General features: G+C 38.5%; 2 protein-coding genes across 4 annotated transcripts in view; one reads left to right on the top strand and one right to left on the bottom strand.

Annotated features, from left to right (window-relative positions):
- Window positions 1–6: 6 nt before the first annotated feature.
- LOC104910872 (probable tRNA (uracil-O(2)-)-methyltransferase) lies at window positions 7–5,738 on the bottom strand. Its single transcript, XM_010710521.3, has 5 exons — window positions 5,343–5,738; window positions 4,313–4,430; window positions 3,238–3,457; window positions 2,203–2,271; window positions 7–656 (listed from the first exon to the last, which is right to left on the bottom strand). Exons 1-5 carry the CDS (start codon window positions 5,710–5,712, stop codon window positions 438–440), a joined length of 996 nt encoding a protein of 331 aa, XP_010708823.1. The 5' UTR covers window positions 5,713–5,738; the 3' UTR covers window positions 7–437.
- The window catches only part of ACOX3 (acyl-CoA oxidase 3, pristanoyl), a 34,912-nt gene continuing 18,031 nt past the window's right edge, over window positions 5,708–22,588 (top strand). Inside the window, exons 1-7 of one of the 3 annotated variants that reach the window (XM_010710495.3) lie at window positions 5,708–5,785; window positions 10,535–10,718; window positions 12,694–12,927; window positions 13,978–14,049; window positions 15,350–15,439; window positions 16,063–16,206; window positions 16,899–16,987. In XM_010710495.3, the coding sequence (XP_010708797.1) occupies window positions 10,551–10,718; window positions 12,694–12,927; window positions 13,978–14,049; window positions 15,350–15,439; window positions 16,063–16,206; window positions 16,899–16,987 (797 nt within the window). In that variant the 5' untranslated portion in view covers window positions 5,708–5,785; window positions 10,535–10,550. Of the gene's footprint in view, window positions 5,786–8,489; window positions 8,685–10,534; window positions 10,719–12,693; window positions 12,928–13,977; window positions 14,050–15,349; window positions 15,440–16,062; window positions 16,207–16,898; window positions 16,988–22,588 lie in introns of those variants that run through there. The other 2 variants (XM_010710494.3, XM_019615005.2) reach the window with 2 other exon arrangements.

Below are 22,588 nucleotides of genomic sequence, written 5' to 3'. Positions count from 1 at the left end.
TCCTAGACCCATTTAAGAGCTGACTGCCAGTAGGGAAGGATCTCTCTCGAGATCTGCTCTGTTGGAGTCCATCGTGTGAGCCCAGGATAGGGTGAGTGACTTCCCTTTCTTACTCCAATATAACAATTACATTAGCCAAGCTCCTGGATATACCATACCATCTGTATATCCATTGATTATACAGATGAGTAGACTTCAGATTTGATAAAATTCATTAAAAAAATCTGCTCTAAAAGTAATACAAGAGAGACTACCCATTTCTTTCTGATAAATTTACAACATGATTAAATTATACTATTACTTTTCCCCTAATTTCCTTCCTTTTTTCTTGCCTCAGGAAGATAAATAGCTTTCAGGACAACCCACTGCACTAATAAAAACAGCTAAAGCTTTGCTAAGACTTTTTCTTGGTAACTAGAGAGTAACAAAACCTTGTTCTAATAACAAGAATTAACTGAATTTTGGCTACTTGCATGCCAGATTAAAGAAAAGCAAAACAAGAATATTGAATTATATTTTTCCATTATTGTAAAAAGCACTCTATTTACCCCTTCACTGTTAAGAATATGCACCAGTAGACCATTTCCACATCCCAGATCTACAAATGACTGTTTCTTGGCCAATCCTTTTTCCTTTCTCTCTTCTTCCCAGAGAACCTAAGACAAGAAAAGAAAGCTTTGACTTACACTCTCACATTTCCCTGGCAAAAAGTAGACAATGAATGGAAAATGCTGGGAGACAAAGGAGATGTGACAGAAGGCAGTCACTGTACTCGCAGAGAAAGCAATTTGAGGAAGAAAGAAAACAAAAAAACCCACAAACTCTAGAACTGCTTATGGAGGGAGGGAGATATTTTAGAGTATCAAGTTTTTTTTTAAGTGCTAAGCTTCACTCACTTCTGAGCATCTGGAAGTAGAAACTGATCAAAGAACACAGAGGTAAAATAAGCTGATAAAACAAATGGCCTAAGAGATTAACATCACAAGAAAGGGAGAGTAGCAAGCAAACTTCCAACAGTGCATCTGCAAGTAATACTACAGAAGAGCTTACACCCACTGCATAAAAGAACAGATGACAATGCTGAAAATAAAACCAAAATGCTCTTTATAATGAACTGGCTGTAAACTGGTACATGCAGTTTCCCATCGACTTGGTAAGAATTTTTCATTTACTTTGCAGGAGTCAGCTGTCACAAATTCTGAATCAGTTGAAGGGATCCCAGAACTTTCAACCCAGTTCTGGTCCCTGCTCTGTAGGTAAGAACTTACTCCCATATAGTTATGCTTTGAATTTGTTATCTTAATAATTGCATGTTTGCCTGCAACACCTGGAGTAGACTCCTGCTGTGTCTGTCAAAAACTTTTTCCCCTTCAATGATGAACGTGTATTCTGTAGCTTCTTAATACTTCCCTTTTATTTTTCCTATGAATAACAGAAATTGTCAAGAATATTTACCTATGGAAATAAATTAATAAGCAGCAATGTACCAAATGTTTGTCAGTTTAACTAGGGGAAAAAACTGCAGAAAAGCCATAAGATCATCAGGTTGTACATTTTTAAATGTAATAATCATTGCACTTTTGTACTCCAGACTGTATGCTTAAATCAGAACAAAAGCAAAAACAAACAACAAGCACACACTCACACCCTTTTATCACACCTCCTCCTTTTTCTTTGTATACTTGTTTTAAGTTCAGGTCAATTGAAAACCTGCAACAACTGTAAAATGAAAATACTGATTTTCTTCAGAAAGCTTTTTCTGTTAGAAAACAGAAGCTTCTAAATATTAGATGAAACAGGCTGGGAGAACTGAGGTTCTTTACGTTAGGGAAGGCTCCAGGGAGACCTTATAGAGCTCTCCAGTACTTAAAGGGATTTACAGGAAAGATGGGGAGGAACTCTTTATCAGGAAGTGTAGTGATAAGACAAGAGATAACAGCTTCAAACTAAAATGGGGTAGATTTAGATTATGTAATTGGAAGAAGTTCTTTACAATGAGAGTGGTGAGGCACTGGAACAGGCTGTCCAGAGACACTGTAGATGCTCCATCCCTAGGTCAGGCTGCATGGGACTTTGAGTAACCTGGTCCAGCAGGAGGTGCCTCTGCCCATGGAATGGGGTTGGGAGCAGACGGTCTTCAAGCTCGTTTCCAACCCAAACCATCCCATGATTCTGTGATTATTAAGCAAAACAGCTCCTTACCAGCAAATAAGTGGCAATAGCAACATCTTCATAAACAAACTTCTCAGGATCCGTTACTTCAGGCCATACCTTCAGAGGAAAAATAAAAATAAAATCACTTTAAATACTTCAGAAAGTGCTCAGTTAAAGATGATGAATATTCAGAGCTCTTTAACAGGATTCTGCACTTGACAAGTTTTGCATTTTAACCTGATTAAAATATAGACAGAAAACAAATACAAACAGCAAGGTTTTGTGATTCACAGAAAAAAATTGCATAAAAAAAGTCTGTTATTGTTCAATCAGTACAGTTTCCAAGAATTTTAAGGCTCTGAAGTAAACTGCTGTATCTGTTAGAGTATGCATCATTTTGCTTATTCTTACAGCAAAAATACTAATATTATTCCTACTAAACACATCAATAATATTAGTATTCATAAATTTATTTTCAAAACATATGAGACATAGAATTACTCTGGCCCAACAGAACACTTTGTTCTGTTGTTGATGTTTTACAAGATCATTTACCGATTTCTTCATTTGTAGCTAGACTTTGGTCTCTACCAAATTATGTCATACAGTATTTAAGACTGTCAGCATCATTTTTCAGTGTTTCCAAGATTCACCTACCTTAAATAGAGTAGTAAATGTTTAGCCTAGTTACTATTGGTGCTTCCTGACTACTTGAGGCTTTGAAGGACATACCATATTTATGCTTAATTGTGAAAATCATTTAGTATTTCCATCCACTGATCTGCTGCTAACTCCTTACATGAAGGCGACCGTTATGGTAAATGTCTAACTCCACATGATATTTAGTACAAATTTGGCTCAGAATTCTGCTTTTCCAGTTTAGTTCTTCCAAATACTATGAAATTTTTTTTTTCCTTTATGTACACAGTAAAAGATGAAAAAACAACACAAACTATACTGCATACAATTCAAGTAAATTACTTTAAAACAAATAGTGACAGAAACAGTTTCGTAAGATAAGAAACAACAATAAAAAGCAGTGACAAGAAAGAATGAGGTCATCACATTTGTCACCTAACTTACCTTTACGATCTCCTTGTATTTTTCTTTAAGGTCTTGATAAACCTTACTGTATTTTGCTACAGGAATGAGCGACAGCGTACTTCTGAACTCGCTGCATTTTTGCTCCACAGACCACTTAGCCAGTTTGGACAAAAGTACATCTCCAAGCCATGATAGTTTGGGGTATATTATTCCATCTGAAAACCAATCTTTTGAAGATGGAGCTATAATAGACACAGACCTTAAAAAATAAAATAAAAACTTTAATGAAGTAGAGTGTACTTATACATCTCACTGCCTCAAGTGGAAAAGAGATAATAATTAAGTGGAAAAAAATGAGAAGATCAGATAAAAGTATAAGAGTAGATTGAGGAATAAGAAAAAACATATTAAACAAAAAGAGAAGATAAAACAGGAAAGTTACCGAATAATGGAACAGTATTCCCTAGGTTGTGTTTGACAGCTCATCACTTGCTAATTTAAGCACTGTATGAAAAGCTGTGCTAACCTTACCATACTAAGGACTTGCATATAACGCACAACCTGATTTACCACAATAATCCAAACACTGACAAGTAATAGTGGGTAATTCACAAAAACATTTAAAAAAATTAGGAGGTAAATACATTTAATGAGACATTTCATGATTACCTGATTTTTAAATTTAGTTGTATTTCCTATATTATGCAAGCTGTCAGCAGGAACAATCATACCCTCAACACTCGGGATCAAGATGTAATAGTCCACAAATTTTAATGTCTGAAACTCAGCTGGTTCCAAACAGCAATTCCTAACTGTATTTCAACCTTACTAAAACCTACAGAACCTGACATCCATCATGGATATAGCCAGCTCCTCCCAACAAGAAAACACCACACACAGAGTCAATATATAGATTCAAAATTGAAAAATATTTCTTCTATGTTGATTTTGGTATTTTGTGTTTAATAGAACACTATGCACTCAGATCACACCACTAGTCATTTATTAATTACACAAATTATGAAAACCAAATCACCTAGATATCAATATTAAAATACGATGTGATCCTTGCAATAATTCAGGATTTCCTTTCTCTCACACTTGCAGCACTTACCATTCCTCATCTCTTATGTGTGCAAATTGAATTTGATATATGTTGCACTTTTTAATTTGGTATTTTCCCTCACTGTTTTCCTCCAAAGGCAGAAAGGTTACAGTTCCATTGCAAACATCTGAAAATATATGTAAACAGCGATATGTTATTCCATGGTACAAACTACCTTGTTCAGCACAAAAAATATAGCATTTCCTTGCTATATTAACTGCAAACTATTGAGGACAATACTTTATTGCTGCTTTCTCCTACCACACAGTAAATCTGGAGTTCTGGGATGCACATTTCAAGTTAACGGAGACGTAACATCCCACAGAAGCTGAGGATGCTCTGTTCCTGGAGGTGTTCAAGGCCAGGTTGGATGGGGGCCTGGGCAGCCTGGTCTATTACTAAACATGGAAGTCGGTGGCCCTGCCTGCAGCAGGGGGGTTGGAGCTTGATGATCCCTGAGGTCCCTTCCAACCCAAGCCAACAGATGGCCATGCCCCTCAGTGTCTCTACCAAACTTCAAGAAGCTATTCTGGAAGTTCTGTTGCATTTCATTTTCTAACATGACCTATACAATTAATTCCTACACAAGGAAGAACAGAGTGTCTTTTGAAACAAAAACAAAGGAGATGGCAGCAAAACACAAATGGTATGACACAGCCTAGTGCTCACATGCTATATCTTAATGCTTAATATCTTAATTTATTCCCTGTTGAGTTCCTAAAGATAACTCTAATGGAATTTATTCTGTACAAAATGTATCCATTATTACTTTACACACTAGTTACAGCAGTGTTTTTAGCTTCTGTTTATCCAAGGGGATTTCTTTAGAATAATGTTTCCTATTCTGAAAATTGTCTGCTATCATCAAAACACTCTAAAAATTGCAAATCTCCAAAATTAGAATACTACGTTGGTAAAGTAACCAAAACACCAAAGGTCCAGACTTCCTACGCTTCAGTTTGCGGCCATTTCCCCCTGTCCTATCGCCACTCAGTGCCGGTGCAGTCCCACCACAGAATACAAATCCTGAACAAGTCACCTTGCACCACCAGCTCCTTCACCGGCGGGGCGAGAAGCCCTGCGGGCCGCGCCCGGGGCAGCAGAGCCCTCAGCACAGCACGCAGCTCCCGACCTGGCCCGGCCGTGAGGAAAGGCAGCAACTCCCCGCGCAGCTCCCTCCAGAGCCGGCCCAGCTCCGAAGCTCCCGCCGGTTCCTCGCCTATACCGAGGTGGGGAGACGTATCTCCGTCCTCCCCGAGCAGCACCGCGCCCTCCGCCTCGATGGCGGCGCCGCACAGCCGCCTGTTGGCCACCTGTGGCTTCTCCAGCCACACGCGCACCGCCGCCCAGAAGCCGCGGGGCAGCGCCGCACCACCGCCCCGCACCGCCGCCGTGCCCAGCACCACCATGGCTGGAAGGAGGAGGCGGAGCGTCGCAGGCTGCTGCCGTCACTTCCCGAGGCGGAGGCGGCAGCGAGCGGAGGTAAACGGCGTATCCGTGCACTCCTGTAATTAGCTGTCAGTCGGCTGGACTTGTGCGAGGTGTTTGGCGTGGCTCTGCCAAACCTCATCGCTTAATTGGAGAGACGCGGGAGATACTATTAGCTAGAGAAAGGGTTTGGTCGGATGGTCGCAGCCAGAGGGTCGTGTTCGGTGGCTGTGTGTAGGTGGAGGCCGAGCAGTGTCTCCCAGCGGTCCATCTTGGGACCGGTGCTCTTTAACATCTTTAACAATGATGTGGATGACAGAATTGAATGAACGTACCCTCAGCATGTGTGCTGATGGTGGTGAGTTGAGTGGTGCAGCTGAGTGGTGCAGTTGACACCATAGAAGGAAAGGAGGCCATCCAGAGGGACCTGGACAGGCTTAAAAAGTGGTCCCGTGTGAATCTAGTGAGATTCAACAAGGCCAAGTGCAACTCCTTGCACCTGGTCTGGGCAATTCCAAATACAAGTACAGACTGGGAGAAGGAGTCATTGAGATCAGCCCTGCAAGGAATGACTTAGGGGTTCTGGTGAGCAAAAAGCTGGGCATGAGCCAGCAGTGTGCTTTTGCAGCCTGGAAGGCCAGTGGTATACTGGGCTGAATCAAAAAGGGAGTGTCCAGCAGGGCAGAGAGACTGTCCCCATCTACTTTGCTCTCGTGAGTAGCACTCACTTATGTGGAGTACTGTGTCCAGTCCTAGGGCCCCCAGCACAATAAAGATGTGGAGCTATTAGAGTGGGTTCAGAGGAGATGCACAAAGATGATCAGAGGGCTGGAGCAACTCTCTTCTGAGGAATTTGGGCTTGTTTAGTTCGGAGGAAAGAAGGCTACAGGGAGAGCTCTTTCCTGCCTTCCAGTAGTTGAAGGGAACTTGCAAGCAGGTCTGGGACCAGCTTTTTGCACAGTCTGATAGTGATAGGACAAAGGAGAATAGCATTAAACCAGAAGAGGGAAGATAGAGTCATAGAATCACCAGCATTTGAAAAGACCTCCAAGGTCGTCTAGTCCAACCATCCACCTACCACCAATATTTCCCACTAAACCAAGTCCCTTAGTACAACATCTGAATGTTTCTTGAACACCTTCAGGGACAATGACTCCACCACCTTCCTGGTCAGCTCATTCCTGCACGTGACCACTCTCTTGGAGAGAGTACTTCCTAAAGTCCAACCTAAATCTCCCTGGCGCAACTTGAGGCCATTCCTTCTAGTCCTATTACTAGTTCCGTGGGAGAAGAGGCCAATCCCCATTTTGCCACCACCTCCTTTCAGGAAGTTGTAGAGAGCAATAGGGTCTCCCCAGAGGCTCTTCCAGACCATATAATCCTAGTTCCCTCAGCCGCTCGTCATAAGACTTGTGCTCCAGACCCCTCACAGCTCTGTTGTCCTTCTCTGAACACACTCCAGGGCATCAATGTCTTTCTTGTAGTGAGGGGCCGAAAACGGTACACAGTACTTGGCTTTACCAGAGTTGAGTACAGAGGACGATCACTTTTCTGCTCCTACTGGCAACACAATTTCTGATACAAGCCAGGATGCCGTTGGCCTTCGTAGCAATCTGGGCAAGGTTAGATGGTTTGATGTTACAAAGAAATTCTTTACTCAGGGGATGGTAAAGCACTGGCATAGGCTGCCCTGAGAAGCTGTGAGAAGCCCCATCCCTGGAGATGCTCACGGACAGGTTGGATGGGGTCTAGGGCAGTCTGATCTGGTGGCTAGTAGCTCTACTATGGCACTGGGATTGCAACTGGATGATGTTTTGGTCCCTTCCAGCCTGAACGACCGTATGGTTCTGTGATAAAGTCCAACTTATGCTGGCTGCAATACTTCAGTATAGAAATGCCTTTCTGACCCCTTCTGTTCGAGGAAGCACATCTCAGCACGCTTTAGTATTAAAAAGTACCACCTCCTGCAATCATTATTTTGCACTTCAACCAAAAAAAATCAAGTCACCTGCCCTGAATTTTGGCAGTTCAAATAGAGATTCTACAACTGAAACTCTGAAGAGGGTTATCTAGTCATAAGCTTGAATTACTAACAGATTACTAACTTCCAAATAAAAAAGCTTTTTAACTCAGCATTTTTTTGTGTGAAACTGTAGCAGTTTTCAGTGAGTTCCAAATAATCCATATTGTTATTTTCTGCCATGTCCATAGGCTGATTTCAAAACGTCAGCAGAACTCAGTTCCATGGGGCTGAAAGCAGCATGGAGGTGATTCCCTGGAGCCATCTTCGGCTGTATTTCTTATTGTAATTGCCAGTTTTGATTTACTAATTCATTTTGAGATTGCTTGCTTAGAACTAACTTGTATCAAAACATAGTGGGAAGATAGAGAAAAATTTAAAAATTTTTTTGCAGTGCAGGACTCTTTTCATGAAAGCACAGGTTTTAGCATTTCAGCAATCTCACTGATCTGCAATGTAAGTAAAATTTGACACCTTTAAATAAAATTGCAGTGTTCTGATGCCAGATTTTCTCTGTTCTGAGCTAGAAGCCTTGAACTTCTGCCTGATTTAATGCTTTCCAGTTCACTTCTGTTTACTGGTAGGAGGTGAATGTCTGTTTGGCATTGGGCTGAATTGCTCTTTCCCAGTGCCTGAAGTTTGGTGTTTTGTTTTGTTTTTTTTTTGTTTGGGTTTTTGTTTGTTCCAGCTTGTAATGCAGTGGAAAGTACAGTGATAGTAGTGGGTGGCCCAATCCTTAAATGAGGTCTGGGAAGACGTGAATCCGGTCTCCGTTCATTCTGGTAACTTATATGCATTGCATGCAGCTGAGCTCCCCTGGGTTGACCCTGCCTTCCCACCAGGTATTCAATCACTGATTCAAGCTGACTTAGCATTTCCACTACATGTCTCATCACTGGAACTGCACCTGGAACCCATCTGGAAGTTGCACATGTAAATATTGTCCTGCAGTCCTCCTCTGCTGTGTTATTATTCTTTTCTTAGTAGGTTGAAAGAAACCAAATGAATGAAAGAGGAGTATCAAAATGATGAAGAAAAGGAATGACAGAAAAAAGTAGAATGCCAAATTAGCTGTTTCTATACATTTCAATAGGCCTAGATGAGCCACTTGGCCAGCCCTGGTCCATATGTTCTCTCAATGGCTTTGGGAATTCCTGCTTCTAGCCAGGCCCCCTGTTCTGGCCATCTTCCATTCCCTTGCTTAGGCACTGATGCCTCTTTGATACCTGACAAAAACCTCTGCCATCTGAGTGAGGGAGAGAAATTGCCAAATGTGATATGAGCAGGTAGCAGCAGAGAGCATTGAGTCTTTGCACTTTGGACCTGGTTATTACAAACTGAGGTTCAGCTTTTCTCCCAGAGCACTGCAGGTTGCACCTACTGATAATGAAGTGCTGCTGATTTTGGGTTTGCAACACACTGGAGAAATGTTATGGCCTACGAAGATTCAGGAAAATGGCATCAGAATTTTTGGACCTTGCTGCTTTTGATCGCAACTGCAAGGGATTGAGGCCAAGTCAGCACAGAATAAGAGAATTCAGAAATAAATTTGTAGTGGAAAGATGGACTAAAAAGGTTAGAAAGCAAAACCCCTAAAATGCAGAATGAGAAGTTAAAAGTTAAGGAAAGAAAAAGGAGAAAAATGAACTTAAGCACTGTATCCCCCTATGCTGACCCATCTGGTTATTTGCTTTGTGCTTTCACAGTATTATTACCTACAGTAAGCTGTCTACTCTTTCTTTCCTGCATCCCAATTCCAAGCACTCCAAGTAATTGACTGAGCTTTTGGCTAATGAAATCAAACATCCATTACACCAATAATTTCAGAGTGCTTTCTGTTCACCTAACAATCTTAACTGCTTTACATTAACACAAGTTCAGTGCCTTTGATCTTACTATCAGTTTCAGTCTCTAGAATTTATCCTTATTTTCTAGAAGTTTTTATAGATATGTTCACTTCAGTATTTATACTTCTGGGTAAGTCAACAAAATTACAAGAAGATACTTTAAGTTGAGATCTGCCCCCGAAATATGGAAGAGTGAACAGCTGGAAAAGCTTTCTTTCCTCAATCTTCTTCCTCTACAGAGGAAAGTGCAACAGCACACTTTCATAGGCAGAGTGGCAAACTAAATACTGTAAAAAGAACAGTATGGTGTTGGTTGAGTGCAGGGAGCCACATGACAATGAAGGTCCTCCTTTTTCTGTGTGGATTCCTTTACGTACTGAATGCTAAATCTGTACCTTCAGGATATAAATGTATCTTCGTGCCTGATAATACTCATCCTTCTTTAGTCTTTTCTTAATAGCTCTTTGGGAGAATTATTAACATCAACAGTATATATTAGTACATAAATGCAATTTATCTGTCGATCTCTGCAGAAATTCACCTAGATCAAAGTATGGATTGATACCTGCAGTGACAGTATTCTGCCTTGACTTTTTGAATGCTAGAGTAGTAAGAGCCATCTCATTCAACAAACTATTGCCATTTCTGTAATCAGAAAATTAATCATTAAAGAAAATCTTGTTTTAAATTATATTTAAAAGGTTTAGATCACATTTTAATAACAAAGACTATGTAATTCATTTACATTTGATCAAAGGCATTTTTCCTTAGTTTTTGCCAAGCCAACTGGATTAGAAAAATGGGCAGTCAAGCTTTTAGTTGGCTTTGCACTGCTCTACTCACACATTAGAACGACTCTGTGGGTTTAATTAACAACCCTTCTGATTTCTTAATCTGCTGTACTTCAGTGCATAAAGTAGATTTTCTTTGTTGCAGAGAAGTCTGACTAACAATGGCACCCACACTGAATGTGAAACAAGCCACTGGCAACCAAAGTTCCTGGAATACTTTGCTACCAGATTTCCCTAAGGGGCCTCTCTCCAAATATAGAAAGAAAGCTTCCTTCAACTGGAAAGAGATGGCAATGTTCCTCGATGGTGAAGATATCATCCGGCTTAAGGTAAGCAAGCAAGACAGTAAGCATTTTTATTTTTTGACTTATAGAAGCAAATACATGATTCTCAAACACAGAGTATTTAATAATAGTCTTTAGATATGGAGCATGAAGAAATTATTTTTGCACATTGTTTTTCAGAACAGAACTGAATTTTTAAGCAAACTACATTGCTATCTAATAAGACATGACCAGGTGCAGCATTACAGGACTTCCTTGTCCTTTTCAAGCTGAGAAGAATCTGTATCTATCATATTTCTCTATGAGAGGCGTTAAATCCTATATCTCCTGGTTTTACAATTTACTTAAACTTATCTGAGTACATCCCACTACCAAACATGTTATTTCTGTCATTCTTTGACCTGACATAAGCTCCTACTGTCTTTGTGTTTGCCATAATGCTTATGTAGTGTGTGTTGAATAGTTTTGCTTGCCTAACTGAATGAAAGCTATCCCTACTAAAAAAAAGATTAACTGCAACACAAAAGATGGTGTGGGAATGCATGACCTGAGAGATGGAGGGGGAGACAGAATGAACATTTTGATGGTGATACAGCATTTTGTGGATTTAAGCAAATCTTGTAGGTTCATCATAATTATTAAAATACTTGAAGGAGAACCAGAGGCATTGTTCTGCATCTAACTGGTACACTTAAAAGAATGTGCAAAAAAACAACTGTTCTGTGTCTGATGGAGTTTCAAAACCATATGGGCAAATTATTAACACGGGGAGATGGAATGACTCTAACTTTCAAAGAAGAACATGGGGAATCTTCTGTTATTCTTTTTTACTGTAACATCCTCCTCAGAGAATAGGAAAGGCTTAATTGTTTATGAAGATTTTACCAAAGGAAGTTTCCAAAATGACACAAAAGACAATTAAAAATATATGGATATCTTCAAGACAAAGAGTTCTGAGATAAAAAATACACCGTAGCTTATTGTGAGCACCCACCTGGAGTATTACATTCAGCTCTGGGGCCCCCAGTATAAGGGGCACATGGACCTGTTGGAGCAGGTCCATAGCAGAGCCATGGAGATGATGAGGGATCTCCACTGAAGAGTCTGAGGAAGTTGTCCAGCCTGGAGAAGACTCCAGGAAGACATTATAGCAACTTTCCAATACATAAAGGGTGCCTTCAAGAAAACTGGAGAGGTTCTTTTTACAAAGGCATGTAGTAATAGAACAGGGGGTATTGTTTTGAAATGGAGAGTAAATTTAGATTAGATACTAGGAAGAAATTGTTTATTATGAGGGTGGTAAGGCACTGGAACAAATTGCCTGGAGGAGGTGTGGATGGCCCATACCTTGACCCATCAAAGCCTGGTTGGATGGGGCCCTGTGCAGCCTGCTGTGGTGGAAGGTGTCCCTGTCCATGGAAAGGGGGTTTGGAGCTAGATGATGATCTAAACCAAATAATTCTGTGATTTTATGATTCTATCTAAGGAAAAAAAAAGATCAAAATTAAAACTTTGAAAGTTGTACATCCATATAAAATGGATACATATGATGGTTCTGTTAGAGTACATTTCTGCTTTCATCTGGGAGCAGAACAGTTGTGGTAGCCTAGTGCCGTTACCATTATGACATATTTATAATTAAATGCTACCTCTGGAATTTTTTGTACTCAATCTAAGTACAAGTGCCCTTTAGAGTCCTGGCAGCAGCTTCATAGTGAAATAATGAAGCAGCTATAAAAAGCAGGTAGCTTTTACCAAACCATTCTCTTACAGTCAGAGTGAATCAGTCCCACACTTACTATGTAATGACAAAGGAGCTTTTGTAAAGTTGAGCTTCATGAACTGCATCTATAATGGTAGACAATTTTAACAATTTTTTAATTCTGTGAGCGTTTTGCTTTATAAACTTAAGTCAAACCATTGTAGCTTAAGGCCTAGGTATTATCCTGGATCAACATTAACTTGTTTTGTTAATTCTTTTGTATTAACATTCTCAAACCATTGTTTTTCCTTCCTCAAGAACAGAATCTTCTCTGCTCTAGAAAGTGATCCTTTCTTTGCACGTCATCCTGGAGAAGAATTGAGCCGTGAGAAGTATCAGGAGCTGACATTCCTGCGCTGTAAAAGACTCTTTGAATATGATTTTCTTACTCAGCAAGAGATCATGGAGAACCCATTGAAGATACTGAATTTGGTTATCTGTATAGGAATGTATGATTGGTCTCCATGTCTCCAATTTTTCTTACATTGTGGTGTAAGTACAACTGTAAAAATATTTTTGAAGTATCTTGTAACACTCTTGTTTGTTCTGTTGTTTTTCTGCCTATTTTATTAAAACAGTATATTTTCCCAGCCCATTGTTTTCAGTAATCAAATTCAGTTTAGCTGTTTAGATCTGTGGGGTAATTTTAGTAGATCTTTGTCAGCTAGTTCTCACTTGGAATCCTGTCTGGTGGGTGGAAACAGCATGGGCACAGCTACTATTTTGACATCCTCAGTACCACCTTCTTTTGTCCCTTCTTTCTCCTCAATGGCAGTAGCAGTGAAAAGAACTAGCTTTTATGGGCCCTATTTGGTTGCTGTGTCTTTTCTACAACTCCATATACAGTTGTCTGAAACTTCCTTGCCTTACCCCCTAGTGTGTTGATTCAGGGCAGAATACAGAAGTAACAGAAATCTGTGTAAAGATGATCACTGACATCAGTGGATGGGTTCATTAGTTCCCCCCTAGATTAGTCTCTCAGAAAGAATACTTAACATGGCTATTCAGATAATAATAGCTGAATTATTAACACTCATTGCAGGGCAGGAGAGGTCTGGGATTTAGAATTTTGCTATGTAAACATCCATCTAGTAAACTGAAGATATCTCTAAAAACAATGTTCTTGTCTGGTCATGAATCAAATACCTTCAGTTCCCAACAAACTAGAATATTCTTATTTTATTCAAAAAGATATCCACATGCACAAGTGGAAAGTGAGCCCACAGAGCATTTTTAAGAGTTTGCAGTGAAGGCTTGATCAGATTTGAACAATGAAAATTTGCTACTGCAACTATAATCTTTTTATCCCAATAAAACAACACTTAGTCTTTGCTCTCACTCACTAGTGTTATTTCCTCAGTAAAGAGGCTAGGAAAAGATCAAGTCCTGATTTACCTCCTCATGGTATAGTTCAAGTAGTAGTTTTCTATTTGGCAGCCTACTTTACCTGATTTCTTTAATGCACGTCACTGCTACAAGTTATACATTTGTGTTTTCCATCACGAGGTCACTGACTTCATTCATTATTTTCTGTATTTACAGGTATTTGGAGGTACAATTTTGAGTGCTTCAAAAAGGTTTGCCAACTTTGTGAAGAAAATTTATAACATGGAGGTAAATTTCTTTTCATAGCTTTTTAGAACTGGGTATTTTCATAACTATAACCATGGCACTTAATGCATCTTTGCAATATTTTTGATCTATGTAGGTACCTAGTTGCCAATAAATAACAAAGTAAAGGAAGACTGAGGAGCACATTCAAGCTCTCAGCCTTGACTATCTCTCTCCCAATTGTTTTGCCATTTCCTGAATCTTGTTTTAGTCTATCCAGGTTAACATGGAGACAAAGTTTGGAGACTTCTCCCAAAAGACAATATTGATGACACTTTGCCAGTTCTTCTCTTCCCCCCCTCCTCCACCCTCCCCCAGTCTTTAAACAGTATCATAGCAAGTTTACTTGCTACAATATTTACACTCCCACATCTGCATCATACACTGTGCAGCACATACCCTTGGTGAGATGCTAGAAATATTCAGTAGCAATGCAATAAACTGGAAAATATTAATTTCTTAATGCCATAGAAACACCACACAGTGTCCAAAAGAGAGCTAGAACCGAGTGTCCTGCACAGTAAGTACATCCTGTCTGATACAGAAAGGGCCAATCCTAAGCAGAATGGCAGTCAGCATTCACTGTCTGGCTTGATCCTCAGGCCTGTGCAAAGTACACACTTGAGTGCAGTCAAACTGAGCTTCATGCTTCTTTTATTATGACCTTTTCTATCTTTTTTTTTTGTCAGCCATTCACCTTCTTTGCTTATTTAATCTTCTGAAATTATCTCTCAGCTCATAAACAGCAGTCTACTTCTACATTTTTTATTTTTCGATGTTTTCCAAAGTTTATAACCTAAGATATATATTGTGGGCCAAACCAGTCTAGGATAAAGGGATGCTGATATGCACAATTCATTGTGGCTTTAAGCCCAAACAGTAAAGAGAATCAAATGTATGCATATATGGATATGATACAAATTTAACCCCTGCTAATAATTTAGACTACTTGCCTTTGAAAAAGTAAACAGTTTCATTCTACTTTTCCCTTGACTTCAGAAATGAGAACTGTTTGTAATGAAAGCAAACTCACCCATTTTCACTGCACAGTATTTCTCTCATCCCAGACCTGAAAATTGTCCATCTATGCCTGTCTAAACAAGTCAGCCATCAGCAAAGGAAAAAAATCTTTTACCTTACTGCAGGCAGCGTAGGTACTCCCAGCCTTAGAATTGTATCTGATTGGCTTCTTTGCAATACAAGTTACTATCTAAAAGATGAATTTGCAATCGTTTGCAAATTTTATCGTTTTAATTGCCCTAATTAACTAGTCTTGAATTATGCCTTATATCTCTTTATTTAGATTTTTGGATGTTTTGCTCTTACTGAACTCAGCCATGGAACTAATACAAAAGGCATACGGACCACTGCCACATTTGATCATAACACTCAGGTTAGTTACTGCTGCACAGTAGTAGTGCTCAATGCTTTTTATCTGAGATTAGTTGTTTTTTTTGTTGGTTTTTTTTTTACATTCAGAAAACACGGTACTTGGAATTTAAAAATTGGAATGCTAAAGCTATGTCTACATTTCAGAATACGTATATTCTACAGAACAGATGCTGTTCCTGGTCCCCTAGTTGTGCACACTGTGAAATATACTGCCTTTCACACTGTTAAGCAAGCTTCCTCTCCAGAGAAAACTGCGAACGAAGGAGATGGTCCCTGTGCACACTGCAGCACAGTGTGGACTCAGCTCAACTTAACCCAGTCCCAAGGAATGCTTCAGTCCATCACTTTGCTTTACTATGATAACTACTTACACAGGCAATTTAGAGGCTGAAATTTAGTCCTTACGATCAAGTCATGAACTAATACTGCTCCAAATTTTTCTTAGCCACATGTATTCTCTTCTAAGTCGAACACTGCAAGAGAGATTTCAGCTACTGGGGCAGAGTACGGAATGAAAACTAGGTAGTTAATGGATGTTTTCAAAAAATGATTTTCATCATGAAGAAGAACTCAATAGCTTTTATCATTTAGATCATTTTACTCCTCTTTATTTTGTGGCTATAGGAATTTATCATCAATTCTCCTGACTTTGAAGCTGCAAAGTTCTGGGTTGGTAATATGGGGAAACATGCCACACATGCAATTGTGTATGCCCAACTCTATACTCCTGATGGACAATGCCAAGGATTACATTCCTTTATTGTACAGGTAGGATAGAAACATGGTTAATCTTTTGTCTTTTTGTGGGGCTGAGGAATCTCAAAGATTTTTTGGTAGTGGTGTTTCTTATGTCTGACCAGCATTTACTTTAAGTAATGCCTTCAACATTTATTACAAATGTGACAAGTCTTTAAATTTTCACTGTATTTTTGTGGTGGTTGTACAGCCTTTTTTTGTCAATTTTATGCAAATTTATGCAGCTGGAAAATACAGAATTATCACACTATCAATACAATTAAAATAATCTATGCTATATGAAGTCCTTAAACTCTTGGCTAAGGTGAAAAGTTTAAAAGTTGTAGGCAGTAAAACAGACTGAACAGAGTTTACTACAAAATCAAGGGATACCTCAAAGTTGAACATTATACAGAAGTTTTGTTGGTTTCTTCTATATTTTTTTATACCTAAATGAGGTTTCAGTTCTTGTTCAATCCATGGTAAAGTTTATTTAACACAGTAGTTTAATTGGCCTAAGTAATTTTTATTACGGGATCTATGCCCCAAATGAAAGGATGTGTAAGTGTGATTTAAATCCAGGATTGTGTACTTGGAAAAACAAAGAGCTTCCTTTAATGTTAGTAACAAAATACAAGTTGGAAATATTTTCTCTATTTGAAAAGTTTAATCAAGAACTTTCACTGTTCTAAACTGAAGTAGTATTTTTTTCCATTTCTATGCAGATTCGAGATACGAAAACTCTCCTACCAATGCCAGGTGTGATGGTTGGTGACATAGGAAAGAAAATTGGGCAGAATGGGTTGGATAATGGGTAAGTCAATCCATTTGTATGAGGAAGCACTCTGCAGTGTATCGTGTGCAGTGGTGCAAATATCCTGTGTCAATTCTGTACTTCTGAGATTGTGAAAGAGCTGGAGTAGCTAGTGGCTTTAATTTGTTCTTATTTAAGTTACATATGTATATACATATGTATATATATATATATTCACACACACCAATTTTGAAGAACCTTGAAATTCAGTATTTTCTATTCCTGCAACTTCAGATTTTTCATTTCATTTACTTTTTAGAATCTAAAGTCCTGCTGATAACCCTGTGAATGTCCCCAGGCAGTCTTACAGTCATAGACTCTGCAACAATAATACTGAAATAAAACCATGAAGTTATGAACTGAAGTATGTCAGCCTCTAAATTCATCCAGGTTTAAGCTCTCAGTTATCTTGCATGTTGATTTCCAGCCCGCAGCAAGGATAATGGAGGTCCACAGGCAAGGTTTATTGTTAGTAAAGGTATTAGATTAGTCTGACCCAGCAGGGCAGAATCTTAAACCCAGGTCAAAGACCCATTAGCTGTCTTGTTTAAATCACAGGGTTCCTGGACTAATCCTGTCCACTGCAGAAAATAATTTTTGTGTATGGTTGAAATAAAGAAGTTCCATGGCTCCATTTCTCAGTCATAGTCTGATTGGAAGAAAGTAGAGAAACTGAGGTAAATTTAGGTATATGAACAACCAATTTTTAAAATTAATATTTTAAACTCTCTGCTGTTTATATAGCTCTGGGTAAAGACAGAGATTAAAACAGGAAAGGGAGTGGGAGTTTATGTCATTTTTTTTTACTTCCAATTTTCTTTCATAGGTTGATTCAGTTTGTTTTTCAGTTATTATTCTACACTGTATGCCATTGAAGTAAACAAAAAATAGACATCCTAAGGTGTATTTCTTTGTAATCTAATGCCTTTGACTGTCTTTCCAGAAGGAAGTAGGTGTTCCGTAGGTTTTGTTGTCTGTACCAGCATTCTCCCGTTGTCCCAAGAGCATACAATGTCAAAAATGGAACTGAAGTTTATGTGTATACAGATAATTCTCATCAGTGCTCTGTGACATGAAGCTACAGATTAAAGGGAAAATAAAACATTCAGAAAAGGAAGTTTTAGAGGAAGAATGTGAGAAGATGCCTGTAAAAGAGGTTCTAGGGTTTTTGGTGGGATTATTTTGCCTCCATCTGTGTTACAAACTTGTAGCCACCAGATGGCACAGCAGCATGGACCTGAGCATTCCAAAAGTAGTTCAGTATTTCATATTTCAGTAGAAATAGTCAAATTCTGCTCCTCAATTTTAATTTGCAGTATTGTTTTAAGCACAACATAAGGAAAAGAGAAAAATGAAAATTTTGCATGTAATTTATATGCTCATGTTTATCTAGGTTAAATTAGGTCCCAATATGCTATGTCTTAAATTGTTACTTCTAGTCTCTACTGCATGCTTTGCCAGTTTTTTTCAATTTATGTGTGAGGTCTGGCTCAATTACTATAGACACTTCAGTGTTACACTCACGATAAATGGTCAGAATTTAATTCAGAGAATAGAGAATTTAAAAAAGATACCAGTATTTGTTCCTGTACTTGGAGAAGTTTATGCTACTGTTTTTTAGTGTAGGTACACAGGTATCCTAAACATGCATAGGATGCATGGGACATGAGGAAGAAATTCCCCATGCTCAGAAAACGACATTAATTATAAAATAATTATAAAATCATTTAAAGTTTTATATTTTATAAAATATATAAAAAACTAAATAGATGACTATAGCTGTCTCTTCTGGTTTTAAAAAATTAATCTTCTGGGTTGTTTGGCTGACGGGTGATTTACAGCTAATGCAGAACATACTGTTTTCAGTAGGAGAAAGAATTTAAGAAGTAATGTGGGAGATTTTGAAGTGTATACCCAACTGACTAGCTTGCTCCTTTCTAAGTAATGCTTTCTCAGCATCATTGCTAGAATATCCTAAAATCACATACTTTCCAAATCAATGTAATTTCAGCTACCTATTAAAAAGATGAAATCACTTTAAAGCATTTTAAAATCTGTTCCTTTCTATCATTCAAAAAATGTTTTGTAACATATGTATGCATGATTCAAGACAGAAGTACAATTTTTTTTCTTATGGTAAATTTAGATTCTTTCAGTGTTTTGTTACAAAAAAAGAAATCAGGCTGCCACTAGAGGATGCCAGTGCTTCAGTCTTTATTTTCATAATACAAAGATGTCCAGCATTTTTTGAAATGGACTGATCACTGAGGTCCCAAAATTGAAATATCTGGGGCAAAAAAAAAAACAAAAACCAGTCACTAAAAGCTCCTGAGTATTTGAAAGTCAGGGGCTTTTCTGTAATATGTGTGGCAGGTATGAAAGGAGAGAGACATTGAGACAAGAGCTTTGGTAAGTGCTGATGTGCATTTCTGTTTCTCCTCTTTGGTTTTTGGGGCTTTTGTTTTGTTTTTGTGTACTCTGGTTCAGTGACACCGCCAATATTATCCATTACTTCAGTGCGCATCAGAAAGTGATTGGCACCAAATCAGTGGTGAACCAATTTCGTGTCCAGTTTTAACTGCTGCTTTCCCAATCAGAAAGAGAAAACAACTGAGTATGAGGAAAGAGTCTGAAAATTAGTTCTCTGTTTCTGAAGTAGTGCTGAACATACCAGTCTAATTATGACAAGTTGTGAGCTCATTCAGCTGTATCTTCTGTGAGCAGGCATACAGTTTGTTGAGTGTACAGAAAATAAAGTAAGTGAAGAACAAGTCAAATTAAGCTATCAAAGGTACAGCAAACTAGTGCCAAAGAGAAGGCTATTTATTTGATTTTTTTTGTAGGGGAAAAAAGGATCTTTGTGGACAAAGGAGGATTGTTAGCATTGTGTAATTATAATGATGGACTTCAGAAAACTGAAAATTTTTCACTAGCAGTTTAACATTTCGTGTACAGTTAACATGCGATCTCTCTGCATATACAGCCTGCAAAATCGTTCAGTTGTGTTCTCTAACAATCTTTGAAGCCAGATTCAGTGTTCTGGATACTGGAAAACAAACACAGCACCCAAGAGGGAATGGGTAAACGGGAATTGTTGGTCAGAAAAGCAGTAAGTGATGTAAAAGAATCCCTACTGGAAAGAGATTGTATTCTGGGCTTTCAGAACCTGCAATTCCTTGCATGCTAGAGAAGTCATCATGCATCATACATCCTCAAGTCCTTTGTATTAAGTCTTCTAAATGGTTAATTAATTTATTTATTGTGTGTTCAGTAGTATTTCAGTTTCAGTGCCAGTAATTCATAAAGATTCTGCTTCTGCTATTTTAAGCATAGGCCAAACAAAAGCGTGCTCCTTCAAAGAGTTTTTGTCTCCTAGTATTTATACCCTTAAATCTTACTCAGATTTCCTAATGGTTGCAGTTATTTTACTAAGAAAGTAGAAGCTGTAAATATTAGAGCCTAAATAGTCTCTCAGAGCTGTATTTTACAATCCAAAGCAGAAGTTGGTGAAGATAAGTTGTACACTATGCTCCTTTGGGTTTTTGTTTCTACTCCCACACTCCCTTTTCCTTTGTGCTGGACAGGCATTTGTGTAGCTGTGCAGTGGATACAGTTAGGGAATTAGAACTGTCTGAAAATTAATCTGACAAAAATACAGTCTGTTTTCAAACAGATCATTTGTCAGATCTAGTTCACTGCAAGGCCACAGAAGAGGCTGTTCCTGTACAAGAAAAGGGACAATACAGGGATGTAAATAAGAAAGCAAGTATAGAGATCAGTCCTGCTTCTCAAGCAAATAATGCTTGTCTGTATTTTTTATTGCCTTCCAGCTTCTGGCCAGAGTCACAAACAATTGGGTAAAGAGCAATAATAATGAAGCAGCTATGAAATAAAAATAATTGTTAAAAATGCCTTAAGTTATCTGAATTTATTATCATCAATCCTTGTGAAAAGTGCCACTTTCAAAGTTAAACCAAATATTTTGTGAGACATATCTTGTATATTTGCAATTTAAGTCAAAACAGTGACTTTGTATTATTGATGTTTCCCTATTTTGCCCTTTCCACCTAGTTTCTGCAGTCAAGGTGAAATATTGTATGGATGCATACAATACTGTGCACATTGCTAAGATGTTACAATTCTGAAGAGAACTGCCTTATTTCCCCATTTTTGTCGCTTTCCAGTACCTCAAAACTGCATAGCCACAGCCAGTACATTGAGATGCCTATCTCAGTAACAGGCACTGGCAGAACTTAAGGGAAAAGGGGGATTCAGATCTGGTCATGCACTTGTTTTATCACCAGCAGAGCTAGGGCTTCACATCTGCAGTGCATTTCAGACAGCCTTTTTTGTTTTCTTTTCCTCAGCAGAGCTGTGTCAGCTCTTGACTTTTGCAGGACTTTTTTTGCAGGACAGACTTTTACACATTCAGAACTTCTTGCCAGACTGGCACTTGAACTCACTCACTTTATGGTGAGTGGGTCTTAGTGTCTCGGTGAAGTCTATTAAGATAGGATTAGGAGGCCTATGTTGTTTTAATAATACTACTGGGCATTTCTGTTGCAGACCTTCATTCTTAGATTAGCGTCCTGTTTTTAGAAGCTGGAGCTTAAATTCTGCCTTGCAGATTTCCCCAGCTTGTCTGTAATTCTGCTCAGCTCTAACCTTTCTGTGAGTTTCAGTATGGAATATGCAATGTTTTCTTTCTCTTCTACAAGTTTTTCACCAAACCTTTTAAGTATTATTCTTCCCAAGGTTTACTGTGTCCCATAAACAGCCATTGATTTGTAGTCTTCCATTCATCTGCTTCCTTTTTGTGCCTAGAAGAATGGAAGAAACTGTCAGTGTACCATCTCTAACATAGTCAATAACACAAGCTGTCAGGAAATGCGTTTGTGTGGGTTTGAAATTCACCGAAGCATATTTGAGCTATTTGTACCATAGGTAACAGCTTATTAACTTAGTACTGGCAAGAGGAGCTCATGGCTTTTCCAGCTGCTCTTTTTTTATCAGCATTACTGCACACCAGATGAATTACTATTGCATGATTTAAAGTCAGGAAGATTAACTTTGCTTGAAATGTTCCCTAAACTACTGGCCAAAGAACCCAAACAAAAATGCTACTATTGGAATAATTTTTAACTCTGCTCTTCTAATCTAGGTAGAAATGTATGTAATACAGTTGTTTTACACATGTATTAGAGTCTGTAAAATTCCACATTTCTTTAAAGCTCTATGAAACGTATCTGAAGTGACAGCTATCTGTCTTTCCTGCAGAGAGGTCTTAATCTCAGAAACACTAATTGCTACGTAGAAGAGGCCCTAAGTAGGGCAGCTTTCAAGCCTACGGTCTTGTCATCACCACGTGAAATGTAGCCATTTTCCAAACTTACTGGTACTTGATATCCCCATGACTGTATGTACAGTTCCATTATTGTAAGATATTTCTACTTTTTCTCAATTATTTAAGGAGATTTTCCCTTGAATGCGTTGACAGATGTGGTCTGTGTCTATTCACTATGCTTCCTAGGCTAATGACCGTTAGAAATGTAATAGTTGACTTCATTAAATCTTACTATTTATTTTTAATATGTTCCGATA

The sequence above is a fragment of the Meleagris gallopavo genome, chromosome 4, assembly GCF_000146605.3.
Source record: "Meleagris gallopavo isolate NT-WF06-2002-E0010 breed Aviagen turkey brand Nicholas breeding stock chromosome 4, Turkey_5.1, whole genome shotgun sequence".
NCBI lineage: Eukaryota > Metazoa > Chordata > Aves > Galliformes > Phasianidae > Meleagris > Meleagris gallopavo.
This window is presented reverse-complemented; position numbering and strand designations above follow the sequence as displayed.

Excerpts from the sequence above, each read along its gene's own strand:
- LOC104910872 (XM_010710521.3), bottom strand. The coding sequence starts at position 5,712 with ATGGTGGTGCTGGGCACGGCGGCGGTGCGGGGCGGTGGTGCGGCGCTG. Across the intron at positions 2,272-3,237 it reads AATACAAGGAGATCGTAAAG|GTATGGCCTGAAGTAACGGA; the intron begins GTAAGTTAGGTG and ends TTTCCTCTGAAG. Across the intron at positions 657-2,202 it reads CTATTGCCACTTATTTGCTG|GTTCTCTGGGAAGAAGAGAG; the intron begins GTAAGGAGCTGT and ends TTCTTGTCTTAG.